Genomic DNA, 16768 nt, shown 5'->3' with positions numbered 1-16768 from the left:
CGATTATAAATAAAATATTTTTCTAAATAGTGTAATTGATGATCATCTCATTAATATGGATGAAGATTTTTCAAAAAACTAAATGAGAATTATGATATATGACGAGAAAAGTTTGAATAATCATGATTTTAATTTTAATAAAAAATATAAAATATCCTCATTCTCTTTCTATTCCAAAATTGGAGATAAGTTTAACTCTATTAGTGTATATCCAAACTAAGTAAGAGAACACTAACCAACAACAACAATAACATAAAAAATGGTGGATTTATAACAAGTTTATCACACCCCAACTAAAATAATACAACCAACCAATCACTACTTAATGTCTAAGTTTGTATTTAAATGTAGTTGCTGTTGGGTGCATAAATACTAAAAAAATGTTCCATACTTTCTTTAATGACTTTCCAAATAAAAACTCATGATTCATAAATAATGTTGTATTTAATTTGTAGTTAAACATGTAGGGGCTTGATGGGTCAGAAAACTTTGAGTAACACAAGATATAAGATAAACAATATGATTCATTATCAATTATAATTGATCAAGTTGACAATGACTAAATTTAGAGCCTTATCATATATTATTCTAAACATTTATATATAATCAATATATTATCTATATTATTTGAATTATTATTTTTAAGAGTTAATAATTATTAAATAAAAATAACAAAGAAACAATAATAATATATATAAAATACTTACACTATTAATACATGTATTCTTTTCTTACAAATAAAATGTTGGCACAACTTACATGTGAAGATAGATCTATTTATAAAGTAGAAAAGAATGTTATTTACAATACATTTTCATTATATTATTTATTATTTATTTTTAATAATTATTATCTCTTTAAACGAGTAATTCAAATGAATAGTGAACCGTGTATAAATTTTTACGAACTATACATAAATATTATCCTCTTTATTTACGGGGGAACAGACACGTTCACAAACTTTTTGTTTGAATTTTTAATTTGAAGCATCGATAATTGATGAAGGTTTGAAATTGAATGACATATAGAAGAGTAAGGAGGAGTTAGTAATAGTATTTGGATGCATTAAGCAATGAGTAGTAGTAGTAGAAGTTGTTGTAGTTATCGCATTGCGATTCCAGGTTCTTCCACCGAAGACGAAGCGAGTGAATCTTCTTCATCATTCTCAACTTCATCGCTCAATTTCTCTTCTGGAAACCCTACAATCGAAGAAACTCGTGGCATCATGCATCTTTTCCGTCACGATCCTAATTCTTCCGTTTCATCTTCGCCTCCTCCTCCTCCTCCTCTTCCTGTTCGTAACTAATTTTCTCTCTTTCTTCATTTCTTATACTCGAATTTCATTATGTGATTGAATTTTGATTTGCATTCTTAGGTTGAACGGAAACCGCTTGTGTGTGTTGTTGGAGTTCCAAATCATATGACTTATGCCGATTTCTGCCAATTCTCCGGTTCCTTTATTCATCATATCCTCGAGATGCGCATTGTTAGGTTCTTTGTTTTTTCACTCTTTCTCTTGTTGCACTTACTGAAACTTTTGTAGCCACAATCTCAACATAATTCAATTAACTATATTTTGTTGTCTTTTTAAATTATTATTTTAATGATTAATCAGGTTTATATTGATTCTGCGTATATAGTCACATGTGTATGCAAGTTTCATTCTATTATTCTAGTCATGCTTTTTTGTGGAGTGCAAAATTTAGGTGTTGTTGTTCAGGTGCTTGTGGTAGTGTTTTCCTATAAATAATAATATAACATGTGTGGTGATTATTACGCATGTGTTTTTAGTGATGAGGTGTTATACATGTTATATTCTTATCAGAGGACAAGTATATAGAGAATATTACCAAAGTTTTGTCCTGTGGAATGTAACTTTGTTTAATCAGTCATTATATTCCTTTTCATGGCTTTGTTTATTTGTTTTTAGATTGGATGGGATGGAGGACTATTACAGTGTTTTAATACGGTTCAATGACCAAGACTCCACAGACAGCTTCTACAAGCATTATAATGGCCACCGCTTCTCATCCCTTGAGGTTTCTCTTTTGTTTAACAATTTAATTAATTTTGCTAAACACTTTCACTTTGTCGAATCTTAATGATATGGATCAACAATGTCATAGTATTAATGCTATGTTGTTTCCCGGAAGCAACACACTGTATGGCTTGAGTGCAGTGTCTTTTAGAAGCCCCAACAAGGATAATAGATTAGATGGAGGGTAACCCAGTCGCTAGAGGCATGTGGAAACTAGAAAAACTGCCGGTTACACTATTAGGAAGGGTTTAGATGTCAATGGTTTATAGAAAATTATGGCGCCGATTGTTGTTGCTGCACCTGCTCACACTTGATTACTTGTTCAATGAAATTCAATTCAATCATTGGTTAAGATTTTATTTTGCTATTAATCCTGTTGCACTTTTCTATGTATAGGTGGAGGTTTGTCGTGTCCTTTTCACATTAGATGTGCAGTACACTGGTTCCATTGAACATGCACAGCCATCTAATACTATTTCAACTGAACAGCCTACATGCCCTGTCTGCCTTGGTACTTATCGCTTTTATTGTGTACTACTATTCATATATGCTTCATTTCTGTTTAGATATAAACAGAGTTTTGGCAAGTATGGAAGGTTCAGAACTATTCATCTGCATATACCTAAATAATTGCTCCAAAATGTTTACTGTTAGACATCTTTCAAACATATGTGTCACTTTTTCATGTGTTATTTACAGAGCGATTAGATCAAGACACGGGTGGAATTCTTACAACTATATGCAATCATTCTTTCCATTGTTCGTGTATTTCAAAATGGGCAGACTCTTCTTGTCCTGTAAGTGGCTCCATTCTGTGTGTGTGTGCTTTAGATTTTGGTGTGTCCCTATATCTGTGTTAGTGTTTCTGCTTCATAGGTTTGACAACATGGGTTAATTATCGAATAGGCATATTATTTAACTATATCTTTACTAGTTCCCACTTTTTATTTCAGGTATGCCGCTATTGTCAGCAGCAAGCTGAAAAATCTATATGTTTTGTTTGTCAGACAACTGAAAACCTTTGGATATGTGTTATATGTGGTTTTGTTGGGTGTGGAAGGTGAGGGATTTTTTCTAGCAGCCCTTGTTTTGTCATATTTTCTTCTTTATTTTTAAATGTATTTGGTCCGGATTATATCTTTTGGAATTCCTAAGAAAATAATGATTCAGATATAAAGAAGGGCATGCCATAATACACTGGAAAGAAACACACCATTGCTACTCCCTAGAAGTGGAGACCAAACGCGTGTGGGATTATGTGGGAGACAACTATGTTCATAGACTTATTCAGTCCAAAACTGATGGGAAATTGGTTGAGCTGAACTCTCATTGTGTGCATGCAGACAATGGGTGTGGAAGCTGCAGCTGTGAAGATAATGGCATGAGCGAGGCTATACTTAGTAGTAAAGTTGAAGCTGTAATGTTGCAAGATTTGTTTAACATTTTTTTTTCAAATATTAAATTTATGTATCTTTTACTACGAGTTTAAAATTTTCATATATTAATATAAATCCTTTTTTTTACAGATTGTCAACGAGTACAATGAATTGCTTGCTAGTCAACTTGAAAGCCAAAAAGCAGTAAGCACATTTTATTTGTCATTGCAGTGAATCTGAAAATAGTATCTCCTTTCTACCTTAAGCATATTAAGTTTTTTAAACTTGTATTGATAAATTATTTTGTTTTAATTGTAGTATTTCGAATCCTTATTAGAAGAAGTAAAAGAAGAAACTGAACAGGAAATTTCCGTCGCTGTTGAGAAGGCTCTGAGTCTCAAAAAACCAAAGATTCAGGCCAAAATCGACAGAGCTAATAAAGAGAAGAAATTTCTGGATGATGTAAATTTAATTCATTCTTGAAAATCTCTTGTGCTGAATTCTTAATAGTATGACATATACACAATGCCATAGAATTTTGTTGTTTTGTTAATATACCATGAGGATGTGAATTCTTGTTGCTAATGTTTATATTTGTGTTTGTGTCTGCAGCTTAATGAGAACCTTGTGAAAAATGAGGAGATTTGGAAAGCAAAGTTACTTGAGATTGAAGAGAGGCATGCTTTTATACTTTATTTATCTCTCTTGTGTTTCTCATATTCATAAGCCATAATAGTTAGTATGTATTATGAAGAAACCTTACTGTCAAATAAAACATGCTAGATATATAAAACCATTCATGTTCCTTCACCCAACAGCTTATGCTTTTAGCCGTTTAGGAAAATTAATTCTTGACATGATATCAGAGCTTCTGTAAAAGTGGTCTGGACTCCCCATTCTTGTAGGTAAATAAAAGTTAAAATTTAGCACAAGGTATGGTGGACATGTACATAGTCCATGTATCAAGCCCAAAGGGCTATTGTGTGATGGGGTATGTTGTTGAGTGTTCCAAGTGTGAATGAAGAAATCTTACATTGTACAAAAGTGGATGAGTTAAAGTGCATATAAGTGGATGGACCCATAGACCTAATGCCTTAAGGTTTTGGGTCAAGATGTGGTGTCAAGTCCACTTATATCTTTCTTTCATTTAGCCCATGGAGGAATGTTATAGCCTATGGATGAAGATCTCCCAAAAAGTGGTATCAGAGCTGATGGTTCGATGACTCAATAGAGTATTGAAGCTACAAGTGGTCGATAGATCCGTGAGGGATCCTTGTGTAGAAAGTCTTCCTGATGAGAGGTCAAGGCGGCGTGTTCCGTTGATGAAAGGATAAGTCAACGACGACGCAAGTAGATAGAGAGTTGAGCTCTGGTGTATCCAATACTCAAAGGAGAGTAACTCACACTTGAGGGAAAAATGTTGGGTATTCCAAGTGTGAATGAAGAAGTCCCACATTGTGCAAAAGTGGATGAGTTAAAGAACATATAAGTGGTTGGACCCATAGACCTAATGTCTTAAGGTCTTAAGTCAAGATGTGGTGTCAAACCCACTTATACGTTTCATGTACCTTCAGCCAACAACATAAGCTTTTGGGAAAGTTGGTTCTTGACAAAACCAAATGTCCATGGTTGCTGCTTTAATATGTTTGGCATTTTCATGACTTTGTAGTTGTTATGTTGTAAATGGAATTCCATTTCTTGAACTCGAGTGGTTTTCAAATTTGATCCAAAGGTTTGTAAATTGATGGAAAGAGGGTGAGCATCAGCAAAGTTGCTGCTTAGTTATCATAAGATCACGAGTTCAAATCCTAAAAACAATATCTTCACATGTGGGGTTAAAGTTATGTTATCTACCCTCCTCATATTCCACTAGGTGGAAGTCTATAGGTGTGATGTTTGTAAATTGATTGGCGATGTGTTAATCTTTTACAGGGACAAAAAAGCTTTAAAACTGGCAGATAATAGAGTAGCGGGCTTGGAAGAGCAGGTGAAATAAACTGTTTTTCTTATTTCTCTTTTTTTGGATTGGAGTTTTTGTGTGCTGTGAGACTTTAATTTTGGTTTATCATAATTTGCACACATCAAACTAATTTAACTACTATTTAATACATTATTAAACTGTGCAGCTTAGAGATCTAATGGCTTGTCTTGAGGGTAGTGAGAAGGTACAACAGCTGCAGGGGACAGATGAAATTAAAGATGGAACTGTCTTTGACATACCAAGAGAATCCTCATCAGCTAGTGCTTCTGAGCCAGGAAGAAAAGCTTAAAAGATTAATGTTTTTTCTTCCCTTTTGTGGAATGCATTGCTCATATTGACTTCCACCATTTTTTGGGTACGTGACTTGCACCATTTTATATTCACAACTTTATACAAACTGCACAGGTTCCAAGAGTTGGAATGTTTTCACCTTTTTTTTTTCGGTTTAAAACTTAGATGTACCATGCATATATTTCTTCAGCCTTGTCAATAGAAATATTTCCAACTATTTGTAGTCATGCTTTAAGTTTGACTGATATACAGATATAGAAAGGGTTAAATACAGTTCCTTATACATGAATGAGAGATTAGAATATTCCATGGTAACAAGTCCCACGACAAAGGCCGAAATGTAAGATTCACCAAGGTGCACCCACACGATTGACAATGTCTACTTTTTTGTAGTTTTTCTGTCTAGTGTATGTTTATGTTGTTTTGGAAAATTCTTTCCGCACCATCCAAATATGGGGTGTGAATGAATGTACACGCCATCATATTAATTTTGCATATCTAAGCAATCATATGGAGTAAATTGGTTTGAAACTTAACAATAAAAGGTTAATGGTAACCTATTATAAGTGTATTCATTAAGGAATGTTGATTAATAAGAAATGTCTTTAAAATCTAAGTTCACTAGTTTTGTTTTCTTTTTTCTCTATCTTATATATTACGCTTAAAGACATTTGTTAAGGACTTTGGAAACTTGGAGGTAATGGAGAGAGAGCATAGTTTTGCATAATAACATTTTTTTTTTCTTGACCTTAAATATCATCTTTAGGACAATTGTTGAAGACTTCGGAAACTTGGAGAGAACAGTGATACTCACTTTTTTAGAAAGAAGACGATGAAAGAGTCACCTATAGATTGGGTTTTGTGAACCATTGTTCAATGTTTAAGGAATCCAAAGATACGAATTTTATCTTAAGGGTTGATACATTTAATGTTAAGAGTCAAGCTTTTTAAAAGAATCAGATGAAGTTTATATTTTGGGTTTTATTTTTAAATTGTGTTCTTTAAAGGCTAATGGTTATAAAAACCATATGGATCTATTATGAGTTATGAAAGACGTGAGGTAATCAACGAATATAATTGTAGTAGATGCCTTTTCGGGAGATGGGCATACCACAGCAATTAAATATGTCTCCTCCCCTTGGACACAGACGCATATTGATGTTCATCAATTGTCCCATGCATTGCACTTGCCTTGCTTGTTACTTCGTCATTATTATATCCCATTATACTATCAATTTACTATTTTTTTACACATTCTACGTAAAAATTAATAAATAAAATTAGGAAAAAGTTATGCATTAATAGTGTATAAATTTATATGATGTCACTGTATTATTCATCATTTATGTATTTAATTTACTTAAAAAACAATATGAAATGAATGATAGATGGTGTAATGTATTTTACAAGTACAATACATATATTGTGCTCCGAATTATAATATATGTCATCTCAATTTTGTAAAAAATAATAGTGGAGAAAAAATGTATGCATAATTAATTACACTCATAATATATAATTTTTCATTGTTTATACATATATTGCATATCGTATTCCATTTGGTAATGCGGGATAGTCGTTCACGGCATTATGCTATGCTAATTAGAATATGACTTTCCATTCATACTCCGTATTTGTGAGTATACAATTATACATACTAATTACTTTACCATTAACATTTAACAAGAATCCATTTTCCATTCGATGTCTTCACGGCGAGTTAGACTATTTATTTATTTTCCCCGCAAACTCAATCCCTGGTTTATAGTAGTATAGGTGTTTCATGAAAATTCTTAAATTAAGACTTCATACGAACAAGTTATTTAGTAAATTAACAAATCATTAGTTGATTTCATTAAAATTTCATACACTTAACAAATCCTTAGAAATAATGATTTACCTAATCTGGCCTGAAATCGCATTAAGTTATTTAATCAAGGGTAAAAATAGAAAGTCATTACCTGTATTTTAGTACATAATAAAAATAAATTCAGCAGGGAAATCTTTTGAAATACATTGTTTTATCTTTTATGTGATTGAAACTAACAGAAAATCATCGGTCGAGCTAGAATTATGGCAAAGAAAAACCAAGAATGTCAAGAATCTTATTATGAAATTAAATAGTTTTATACTTAGCTTAGAATGGAGTAATAGCTAAACAAACTAAATCATAAAGTACCACTAGATCGCTAGAAAGATAAAAGAAGTCAAGGTTGAATTTCTGCGAGCTATGTTACAGAGGGAAATAGTTCATTATTCTTAGTAGTACCAATACATTCTTTTCATCTCTTCATAATCTTAACTGCAGTCTGAGACCATGATTTAGGTTATAATATTAATGTAACCACAAGTACAGTTTAACATTATAAGGATCCTCAATGCATAGAATAATAACATGTCTATTATATCACATATTTGACCTAACAAACAAATGAAAAAAATATATCATATAGTGGTGAATCATTATTCACAAAAACTCTTCAAAATATATACATGACTATTTGATTACGTTCTAAAATATTGATAACCAAAAATAGAAAGGTTTTTCAGCACAGTGTTCCAAACACACTCTAAACTCCATTAAACCCTAAAAAACTAAAACGAAAGAGAAATTTACGAATCTTGCGCCTTGGACATGATCGAAAGCCGAGTTAACCGTGGCTGAAACGTTTCTCTACGGCGAAGTTGATGCGAAGAAGAACTAATAACAGTTGTTAAAGGCCTCCTTAGAATTTCACTTTCCACTCCTCCGATTTTCACCAACGAGTTCTTCATCGCCGTTCTTATAAGGTTCAATCTGCTACTAGTGCTGTTTGAAGACTTACGTAACGGCGACGACGACGACGCCGTTTTGCTCTGTTGCTGCTCCATTATCCGTTTATGGTAAGCGCATCGGAACGACCCTGGGTGCGTCGTAGGGGAACACATGCAACTCCTCTTCTGAGAAGATGACGACGACGATGATGATGTCACTGAAGCGTTGCTATTGTTGTTACGATGTTTCTTTGTGACGGTTATTGAACGAGTTCCGTTGTCGGCGGAGAATCTGAGAGAGGAAGTTGGCGACGGCGGAGACGGTGGTGAACGGTAGGTGAATAGTGGAGAAGAGGAGCGCGTGGTGAGAGTGAAGTTGGAGGATGAAGAGGAAGCGAAGGATGATGAGAACGACGCCGTTTCGTTTCTTGAAGAAGCCATAGCCATAGTTCAAGAGAGAGAGAGGGTTTTGAGAGTTTGTTGAGACGGTTTTTGGTATTACTTTGCGTAAACTGAGAGAACGTTGAAGGCGGTTTATATAGGAATAGATATGGAACATTAACTTCAACTATTATTTCATGTTTCTCATAACTAACTATATATATCTTCAGGGAATATTAATCAAGGAGCATGTCGTTATAATTCTTAATAAGTATTACTCCTAAGAATCGAACCATCAACCTTAAAAATCTAATAAATATTATATTATTAGACCAATGTATTTTTTATATAGAGTAAATACTTTGTTTGATTTTCTAAATTTTTGCATACATAAATTTGATTTTGGAAAAAAGAAAAATCTAAGTTGACATATAAATATTACAAAGATGAATTGAAACAATTACTCTCATACTAAAAATAACTAATTTAATTAATGTATTTTTATGGATAATTTTAGGTTTTTAAATTTTACAAAATATCAAATTGTATACTAAAAGTTTATATAAATTTGAATTCCCTTTTTGAAGGTGGTTGTTTTGTTACGCTCAAGCTGCATTGACATTGAAATGCAGGTTACAAGTTCTATTTATTTTTTTGAAAAACAGTACAATTTACTTAGTAAATAAGAAAACAGTTAAATTTTCATTTGTTTTTTTATTAGTGTTTATTTCTGCACTGTGGATAAAAAGTAAGGTGGACAGTTTATAATTTGGTTTAATTTTTTTGTATTATTAATAATATTTATTCTTTCAGTGCATATTATCCTTCCAACAAGTGTAATGCATAAGAATTAAACTTATCTAATCGAGTTTTATATAATTAGACTAAAGTCTTGTAATTACTTTGGTTGATTTACACCTATAAATAATAATATGGTTTTAACCTAAAGTGATATGTTGTTCTCCTTATGGTATATTTAGGGAATTTTAAATGTTTAATGATATATCTTTATTTCATATCACATATTTGTTTAATATAAGTGCAGTATAATTATTTTTTATACTATTAATATATTATGAATAATTGATTTACATTATTTTTAAAATTAATAATTATTAATAAATGAATAATGCATTCACCTTATAAATCAATTAAGTTGTTGTGTTCTAAGCTTTTAATGTATCATTTATATTGGGTTATTATTCACTTTATATATAAGTAATATAAAGAGTGAATATTTACTTTAATCTTTACAATTTTTTGCTTGTATTAATTTGATGCAAAAAAAAATTCAAAGCGGGTACTGAGTGATGTGAATGTAAGTCAAGATAATTCCTATCAAATGTTATAAAATATATTTAAATGACTAATTTGATTCGTATTTAATATTTTGGGACCAATTTGAGTTTTTCAATTTCCGAGGATCAAAGTAATACATGTGAAAATTTTGAGGAATCAAAATAAGTATTTGTTATAATATAAAAGAATATACTATTAATAAATCTTTATATTTTATAGTGAATTGAGATATTTTCTAATACTAAATAGTGTAGTATTATATGAGAATTACGACATGTGACAAAATTAATTTTTTAATATTAATTGAACATATTTAAAAATTTAAAATTCAAAATTTTTATTTTTTCTCTATATTCTACTATTGACTCTTAGGGAATTGAAACAATAATTTTATGAAAATTGAAAGGGGAAATATTTTAGACATATTGGTGATGAAAATGACTTGACCCACAAGATTGTGAATAGAAAGAAACAATGGTCGCACAATGTTTGTAAGCTTTCACACCAGCACACAGAATCTCTCTACCAATCATGCCTACTTTTTCTCTCAATTTTTCCACCCATAGAAATTTTAAGAGTAAAAAAATAATGCTATAGTTTAATTTCATAAAAATATTAAAATATAAATTAATATACGCTATTTATGATTAAATCATGTAATACACATAAAAATATTCATAAATCTTTTCCCCCTCTCCTATACAAGTCCTCCAATATCTATAAATTAGGGTGAAATAAATAGTTAATTCTTCTTAAAACTATGGAACCTATTTTCATAGCTGCAATTCTTCCTATTACTTTTTTGTTTTGGAATTTAAACTAGTGTTCTTATTTCTTATAAAAAATGGTGATGCATACAAAAGGAGTACACAATGTGAAAACCAATATTAACCTTAAAAGAACTAAAAATAGTTTATTCAAAAGATTCAATACGTTTTACTTTCTATTCAAATTATAGCAACTTTGATGACTTTGTCCTAACTACCCCTTTTCAATTTTTTAACACAACATCATTAATAATACCTCTTTTCTATAAATCTCTCACTCCTAAAAATGGGTGTGAAAGTAACTTTTGAAAAAGTTAAGGTGAATATTTTAATACAAGATGATGTTTGAAAAATATTTAAAAAGTTATTATTGTTAATTTGTTACCCTGCATGCACATGCACGAGACCATTCTCGCGGCAAATTTACGTGGATAGTGTAGTCAAACTACACTATCACACGTTTGGTATATGTTTCAAAATATTTACGGAAGTAGTGTATTTTTAGGGAAGTCGTGGATGGTATCAACGACTTCGGGGGGAAAGTCGTGGGTGGGGTCCACGACTTTGGGAAGTCGTGGATGGTATCCACGACTTCTATGACATATTCTCTCTCTACGGAAGTCGTGTACCCTAAACACGACTTCCATTGTATATTGATAATAAAATAGCTATGTAGCCTAGTGGTTCTTGATATTTATGAGAACCTAGAGGTCCATGGTTCAACACCCACTTATTGCTTTTTTTATTTTTATTTATAACTTTGACATATATTATTTCTACAAGTACTATGATACATTATGAGTATATTGCATTATATTCATTACCAAATTTTATACATTTTTATTCATTGTCTAATTGTTTAAAACAATATAAAATAAAAATGTACAAAATTCAGTAATGAATATAATGCAATTTAACCATAATGTATGATAGTCCTTTTATAAATAATATATGTCAAAGTTATAAAAAAAATAATAAAAAAAAGCAATAGGTGGATGTTGAACCATGGACCTCTAGGTTCTTATAAACATCAAGAACCACTAGGCTACATAGCTATTTTGTTATTAATATACAATGGAAGTCGTGTTTAGGGTACACGACTTCCGTAGAGAGAGAATATGTAAGTCGTGGATACCATCCACGACTTCCCAAAGTCGTGGATCCCATCCACGACTTCCCAAAGTCGTGGATCCCATCCACGACTTTCCCCCCGAAGTCGCGAATACCATCCACGACTTCCCTAAAAATACACTACTTCCGTAAATATTTTGAAACATATACCAAACGTGTGATAGTGTAGTCAAACTACACTATCCACGTAAATTTTCCCATTCTCGCGGTTAGATGCAACAAAAAAAGAAAGAGTATATATATATATATATATATGGGATCCTCTCCGGTATTGGAGAGTTCAGTACTTGATAGGATTAAGATATGTGGCAGATTTCTTTTTTAACGCTACATGTTATTTCTATTAAAAAGTAAATAAAAATTCTGCAAAAAAATCTCATCCTCATATTCCAGTACTGGTTCTCCAGTACAGGAGAGGAGTTGATCTATATATACAGGGAGCGACTTATGGAGCCAGACTCCTGTCAAAGTAATGGAGAGGACGACATAAAAACTAAAAAGATAGAGACATTGTATCCCTTTAAATTATATTAAATTGCATTTTTACCCTTAAATATACATTAAAAAATTTAACTGTCCTTTCTGGTAACGAAGAGGAGTCTGACTCCAACTTATGTGAGAACAATGCACTATTATGAGAAATAAGAACAATTAATATGTACCATTAGATTTAATTTGAATGGTTAAGATTAAAAAATATCTGCACATGACTATCATATGACTAATGAAAACTTTTAATCCTAACCACTCATGATGAGTTGTAAGGCCCTATGTATTGTTTTCACAGTTTTTACATAGAAATGTTCTCACTTGAGTCATCCCCAATATATATAACTGAAAGATTAAAAAGAAAAGAAGTCCAATATCCATTCATATAGTAATGTCTTTAAATTGGAAACACTTTGAATAAATGTTTAAAATATACGGAATGGTGTCATTGATACTGAATTTCAATCCTTAATTTGTAGATAATGACCTAAAATAGAAATTCAATAACAATTCATCCTTGAAGTATAACAAAGACCAATTACTATTAAAAATAGATAATTTCACAAGAACTTTAGATTTCTTAAAAATATATGAAGAGATTAACTTCTTTTGCAGTAGAGACAAGACTTTGAACAAAATTCAGGAACTTTGCAAGAATAGTGTTGGACCGGACAGGGACCAGGAAACCTCAAACTACCGGGGAGTTCCATTGTTATATATGGGTATTGGAAAGAGTGAAGAGTCACAAGTGAGATACCACGTCTTGAACCAGAACTTTAAGGCATTAGTTTCATGGACCTTTTCCTACTTATAAAGTCTTTCACTCCTCCCCGCATATCCAATGTGGGACTTCACACTTAAATAAACCCAACAAATAGAAATACAACTTTTGAAGTCATGATGCTTGTTTCCATCAATTATACCAAAAAACTGCTTCTCCAACGATTGATAGAAGTTGAATTCGATGCAACAACAATCATGTGGTTAAGCAATCTTCCCAAGCACCATACTTGGAGCTGAAGCTTCCCCCACCACACTCTTGTGCATGCTCACTAATAATTTGGGGTCCACGACTTTGGGAAGTCGTGGATGGTATCCACGACTTCTGTGACATATTCTCTCTCTACGGAAGTCGTGTACCCTAAACACGACTTCCATTGTATATAGATAATAAAATAGCTATGTAGCCTAGTGGTTCTTGATATTTATGAGAAACTAGAGGTCCATGGTTCAACACCCACTTATTGCTTTTTTTATTTTTATTTATAACTTTGACATATATTATTTCTACAAGTACTATGATACATTATGAGTATATTGCATTATATTCACTACCAAATTTTATACATTTTTATTCATTACCTACTTGTTTAAAGCAATAGGTGGGTGTTGAACCATGGACCTCTAGGTTATCATAAAAATCAAGAACCACTAGGCTACACAACTGTTTTGTTATTAATATACAATGGAAGTTGTGTTTATGGTACACGACTTCCGTAGAGAGAGAATATGTCAAGGAAGTTGTGGATACCATCCACGACTTCCCAAAGTCGTGGATCCCATCCACGACTTTCCCCCCGAAGTCGCGAATACCATCCACGACTTCCCTAAAAATACACTACTTCCGTAAATATTTTGAAACATATACCAAACGTGTGATAGTGTAGTCAAACTACACTATCCACGTAAATTTTCCCATTCTCGCGGTTAGATGCAACAAAAAAAGAAAGAGTATATATATATATATATATGGGATCCTCTCCGGTATTGGAGAGTTCAGTACTTGATAGGATTAAGATATGTGGCAGATTTCTTTTTTAACGCTACATGTTATTTCTATTAAAAAGTAAATAAAAATTCTGCAAAAAAATCTCATCCTCATATTCCAGTACTGGTTCTCCAGTACAGGAGAGGAGTTGATCTATATATACAGGGAGCGACTTATGGAGCCAGACTCCTGTCAAAGTAATGGAGAGGACGACATAAAAACTAAAAAGATAGAGACATTGTATCCCTTTAAATTATATTAAATTGCATTTTTACCCTTAAATATACATTAAAAAATTTAACTGTCCTTTCTGGTAACGAAGAGGAGTCTGACTCCAACTTATGTGAGAACAATGCACTATTATGAGAAATAAGAACAATTAATATGTACCATTAGATTTAATTTGAATGGTTAAGATTAAAAAATATCTGCACATGACTATCATATGACTAATGAAAACTTTTAATCCTAACCACTCATGATGAGTTGTAAGGCCCTATGTATTGTTTTCACAGTTTTTACATAGAAATGTTCTCACTTGAGTCATCCCCAATATATATAACTGAAAGATTAAAAAGAAAAGAAGTCCAATATCCATTCATATAGTAATGTCTTTAAATTGGAAACACTTTGAATAAATGTTTAAAATATACGGAATGGTGTCATTGATACTGAATTTCAATCCTTAATTTGTAGATAATGACCTAAAATAGAAATTCAATAACAATTCATCCTTGAAGTATAACAAAGACCAATTACTATTAAAAATAGATAATTTCACAAGAACTTTAGATTTCTTAAAAATATATGAAGAGATTAACTTCTTTTGCAGTAGAGACAAGACTTTGAACAAAATTCAGGAACTTTGCAAGAATAGTGTTGGACCGGACAGGGACCAGGAAACCTCAAACTACCGGGGAGTTCCATTGTTATATATGGGTATTGGAAAGAGTGAAGAGTCACAAGTGAGATACCACGTCTTGAACCAGAACTTTAAGGCATTAGTTTCATGGACCTTTTCCTACTTATAAAGTCTTTCACTCCTCCCCGCATATCCAATGTGGGACTTCACACTTAAATAAACCCAACAAATAGAAATACAACTTTTGAAGTCATGATGCTTGTTTCCATCAATTATACCAAAAAACTGCTTCTCCAACGATTGATAGAAGTTGAATTCGATGCAACAACAATCATGTGGTTAAGCAATCTTCCCAAGCACCATACTTGGAGCTGAAGCTTCCCCCACCACACTCTTGTGCATGCTCACTAATAATTGTGCGACCACAAACATCCCATGTCCTTGCTATATCCCCAACAGACATTGGTTGTGATAAGCTTCGCAACGATATGCCAAACCTTTCCCTCGCCTTCGCCCAAAGATCTTCATTCTGCTTACTGTCACATATATCCAATACCATTTTTTGAAATCAGAAATTGAAAATTTATCAGCATATATAAGATAAACTGAGGACATGGGGAAGTTGACTGTGTTTAGAAGGGCATAAACAAACAGTTCAAAGAAGAAGATTAAAAACGGGTAGGCACATCGGAATATATCAAGAAGAAGCAACCATGTATATCAATAAAAGCAAACTATGTTTCATGCAACACAACAACCAAATTGGAGTCATAACTTATGATAATCGCTGAAAGTTCTGCAAGACGCGAATATTAGATTTCTCCTTTATGTTGTGATAAAAGCAAGCTAAGAGATGCCATCATAATTCATGGTTGAATGAGTAATATTTAAAACAAAAACAACATAAGAGTTAAGAGATGCGAAGGAGTTCATTCTCTCACCTGGATTCAACTGGAAACTTATCTAGGAATACGGGAGAACAATTGGGATAATTTGTAGGAACTAGCATGCACAAGGGCTGAATTGGTGACTGCATAGTAGTAAAATGTAAGTAAAGACAAAGTTTTATTAAAAAAAGTACTTCAATTTGGTATATGATTGAGTTATTAAGGTTATACCATCAGTGCTGAAGCATCTTGGGATTTTAAGCTTGGACTAAGAGCCACAGCAGTGTAAGAACATTTGACGACTGTCCCTTCTGCTCCTTCAGCAGCAGCAACTGCTGCAATTGGATCAACATCTTCATCACTGATGTCGTCGCTGATTAACCTCCTTAATTTCTTCCAAAAGGGCATGATTAGCCTGCCATTTGAGTCACAAATTTCTTATCAGCAATCAACGACCACTAAAGAGGGTGAGCCTCGATGCAATGGTAAGGTTGCTGCTTAGTGAGTATGAGGTCATGGGTTTAAATCCTAGAAACAATCTCTCTGCTTGTGAGAGTAAGTCTGCATACGTCTACTCTCCTCATACCTCACTAAGTGATAGCCCCATGCACCTAGCCACCCTTTTTAACCAACACAACAGACGTTCTAGAGCAAATACTGAAATTATAAAGTGACTCCATCACAATTCTAACACTAGAATTATTTGAAAATCTATTATATGATGAATAGTCATGCTCTGATTAA

At 32.4% G+C, this 16768-nt stretch overlaps 3 protein-coding genes across 5 annotated transcripts; 1 reads left to right on the top strand and 2 right to left on the bottom strand.

Annotated features, from left to right (window-relative positions):
- On the top strand, positions 973-5959 carry LOC109342795 (BRCA1-associated protein-like). 3 transcript variants are annotated; one of them, XM_019580791.1, is made up of 12 exons: positions 975-1294; positions 1376-1491; positions 1931-2039; positions 2435-2549; positions 2738-2835; positions 2992-3098; positions 3209-3455; positions 3565-3618; positions 3733-3876; positions 4027-4091; positions 5347-5401; positions 5541-5959. In XM_019580791.1, the coding sequence occupies exons 1-12, from the start codon at positions 1073-1075 to the stop codon at positions 5682-5684; spliced, it is 1476 nt and encodes a 491-aa protein (XP_019436336.1). In that variant the 5' UTR covers positions 975-1072; the 3' UTR covers positions 5685-5959. The 3 variants fall into 3 exon arrangements, with proteins under 3 accessions (XP_019436337.1, XP_019436336.1, XP_019436338.1); XM_019580793.1 differs by having other exon boundaries at positions 1169-1294; positions 1376-1486; XM_019580792.1 differs by lacking the exon at positions 3733-3876 and having other exon boundaries at positions 973-1294.
- LOC109342794 (protein MTL1-like) lies at positions 8066-9000 on the bottom strand. Its single transcript, XM_019580790.1, has one exon. It carries the CDS (start codon positions 8885-8887, stop codon positions 8300-8302), a length of 588 nt encoding a protein of 195 aa, XP_019436335.1. The 5' UTR covers positions 8888-9000; the 3' UTR covers positions 8066-8299.
- LOC109342793 (mediator of RNA polymerase II transcription subunit 15a-like) lies at positions 15313-16712 on the bottom strand. The gene is made up of 3 exons (XM_019580789.1): positions 16256-16712; positions 16079-16167; positions 15313-15673 (listed from the first exon to the last, which is right to left on the bottom strand). The coding sequence occupies exons 1-3, from the start codon at positions 16430-16432 to the stop codon at positions 15469-15471; spliced, it is 471 nt and encodes a 156-aa protein (XP_019436334.1). The 5' UTR covers positions 16433-16712; the 3' UTR covers positions 15313-15468.

The sequence above is a fragment of the Lupinus angustifolius genome, chromosome LG03, assembly GCF_001865875.1.
Source record: "Lupinus angustifolius cultivar Tanjil chromosome LG03, LupAngTanjil_v1.0, whole genome shotgun sequence".
NCBI classification, from domain to species: domain Eukaryota; kingdom Viridiplantae; phylum Streptophyta; class Magnoliopsida; order Fabales; family Fabaceae; genus Lupinus; species Lupinus angustifolius.
Note: the sequence above shows the minus strand (reverse complement) of the source record. Positions and strands in the feature narration are given on the sequence as shown.

Coding starts and splice junctions, on each gene's coding strand:
- LOC109342795 (XM_019580791.1), top strand. CDS start 1,073: ATGAGTAGTAGTAGTAGAAGTTGTTGTAGTTATCGCATTGCGATTCCA. Junction 3,456..3,564: donor TTAGTAGTAAAGTTGAAGCT/GTAATGTTGCAA, acceptor TTTTTTTTACAG/ATTGTCAACGAGTACAATGA. Junction 3,619..3,732: donor AACTTGAAAGCCAAAAAGCA/GTAAGCACATTT, acceptor TTTTAATTGTAG/TATTTCGAATCCTTATTAGA.
- LOC109342794 (XM_019580790.1), bottom strand. CDS start 8,887: ATGGCTATGGCTTCTTCAAGAAACGAAACGGCGTCGTTCTCATCATCC.
- LOC109342793 (XM_019580789.1), bottom strand. CDS start 16,432: ATGCCCTTTTGGAAGAAATTAAGGAGGTTAATCAGCGACGACATCAGT. Junction 16,168..16,255: donor AAGATGCTTCAGCACTGATG/GTATAACCTTAA, acceptor ACTACTATGCAG/TCACCAATTCAGCCCTTGTG. Junction 15,674..16,078: donor AAGTTTCCAGTTGAATCCAG/GTGAGAGAATGA, acceptor TATATGTGACAG/TAAGCAGAATGAAGATCTTT.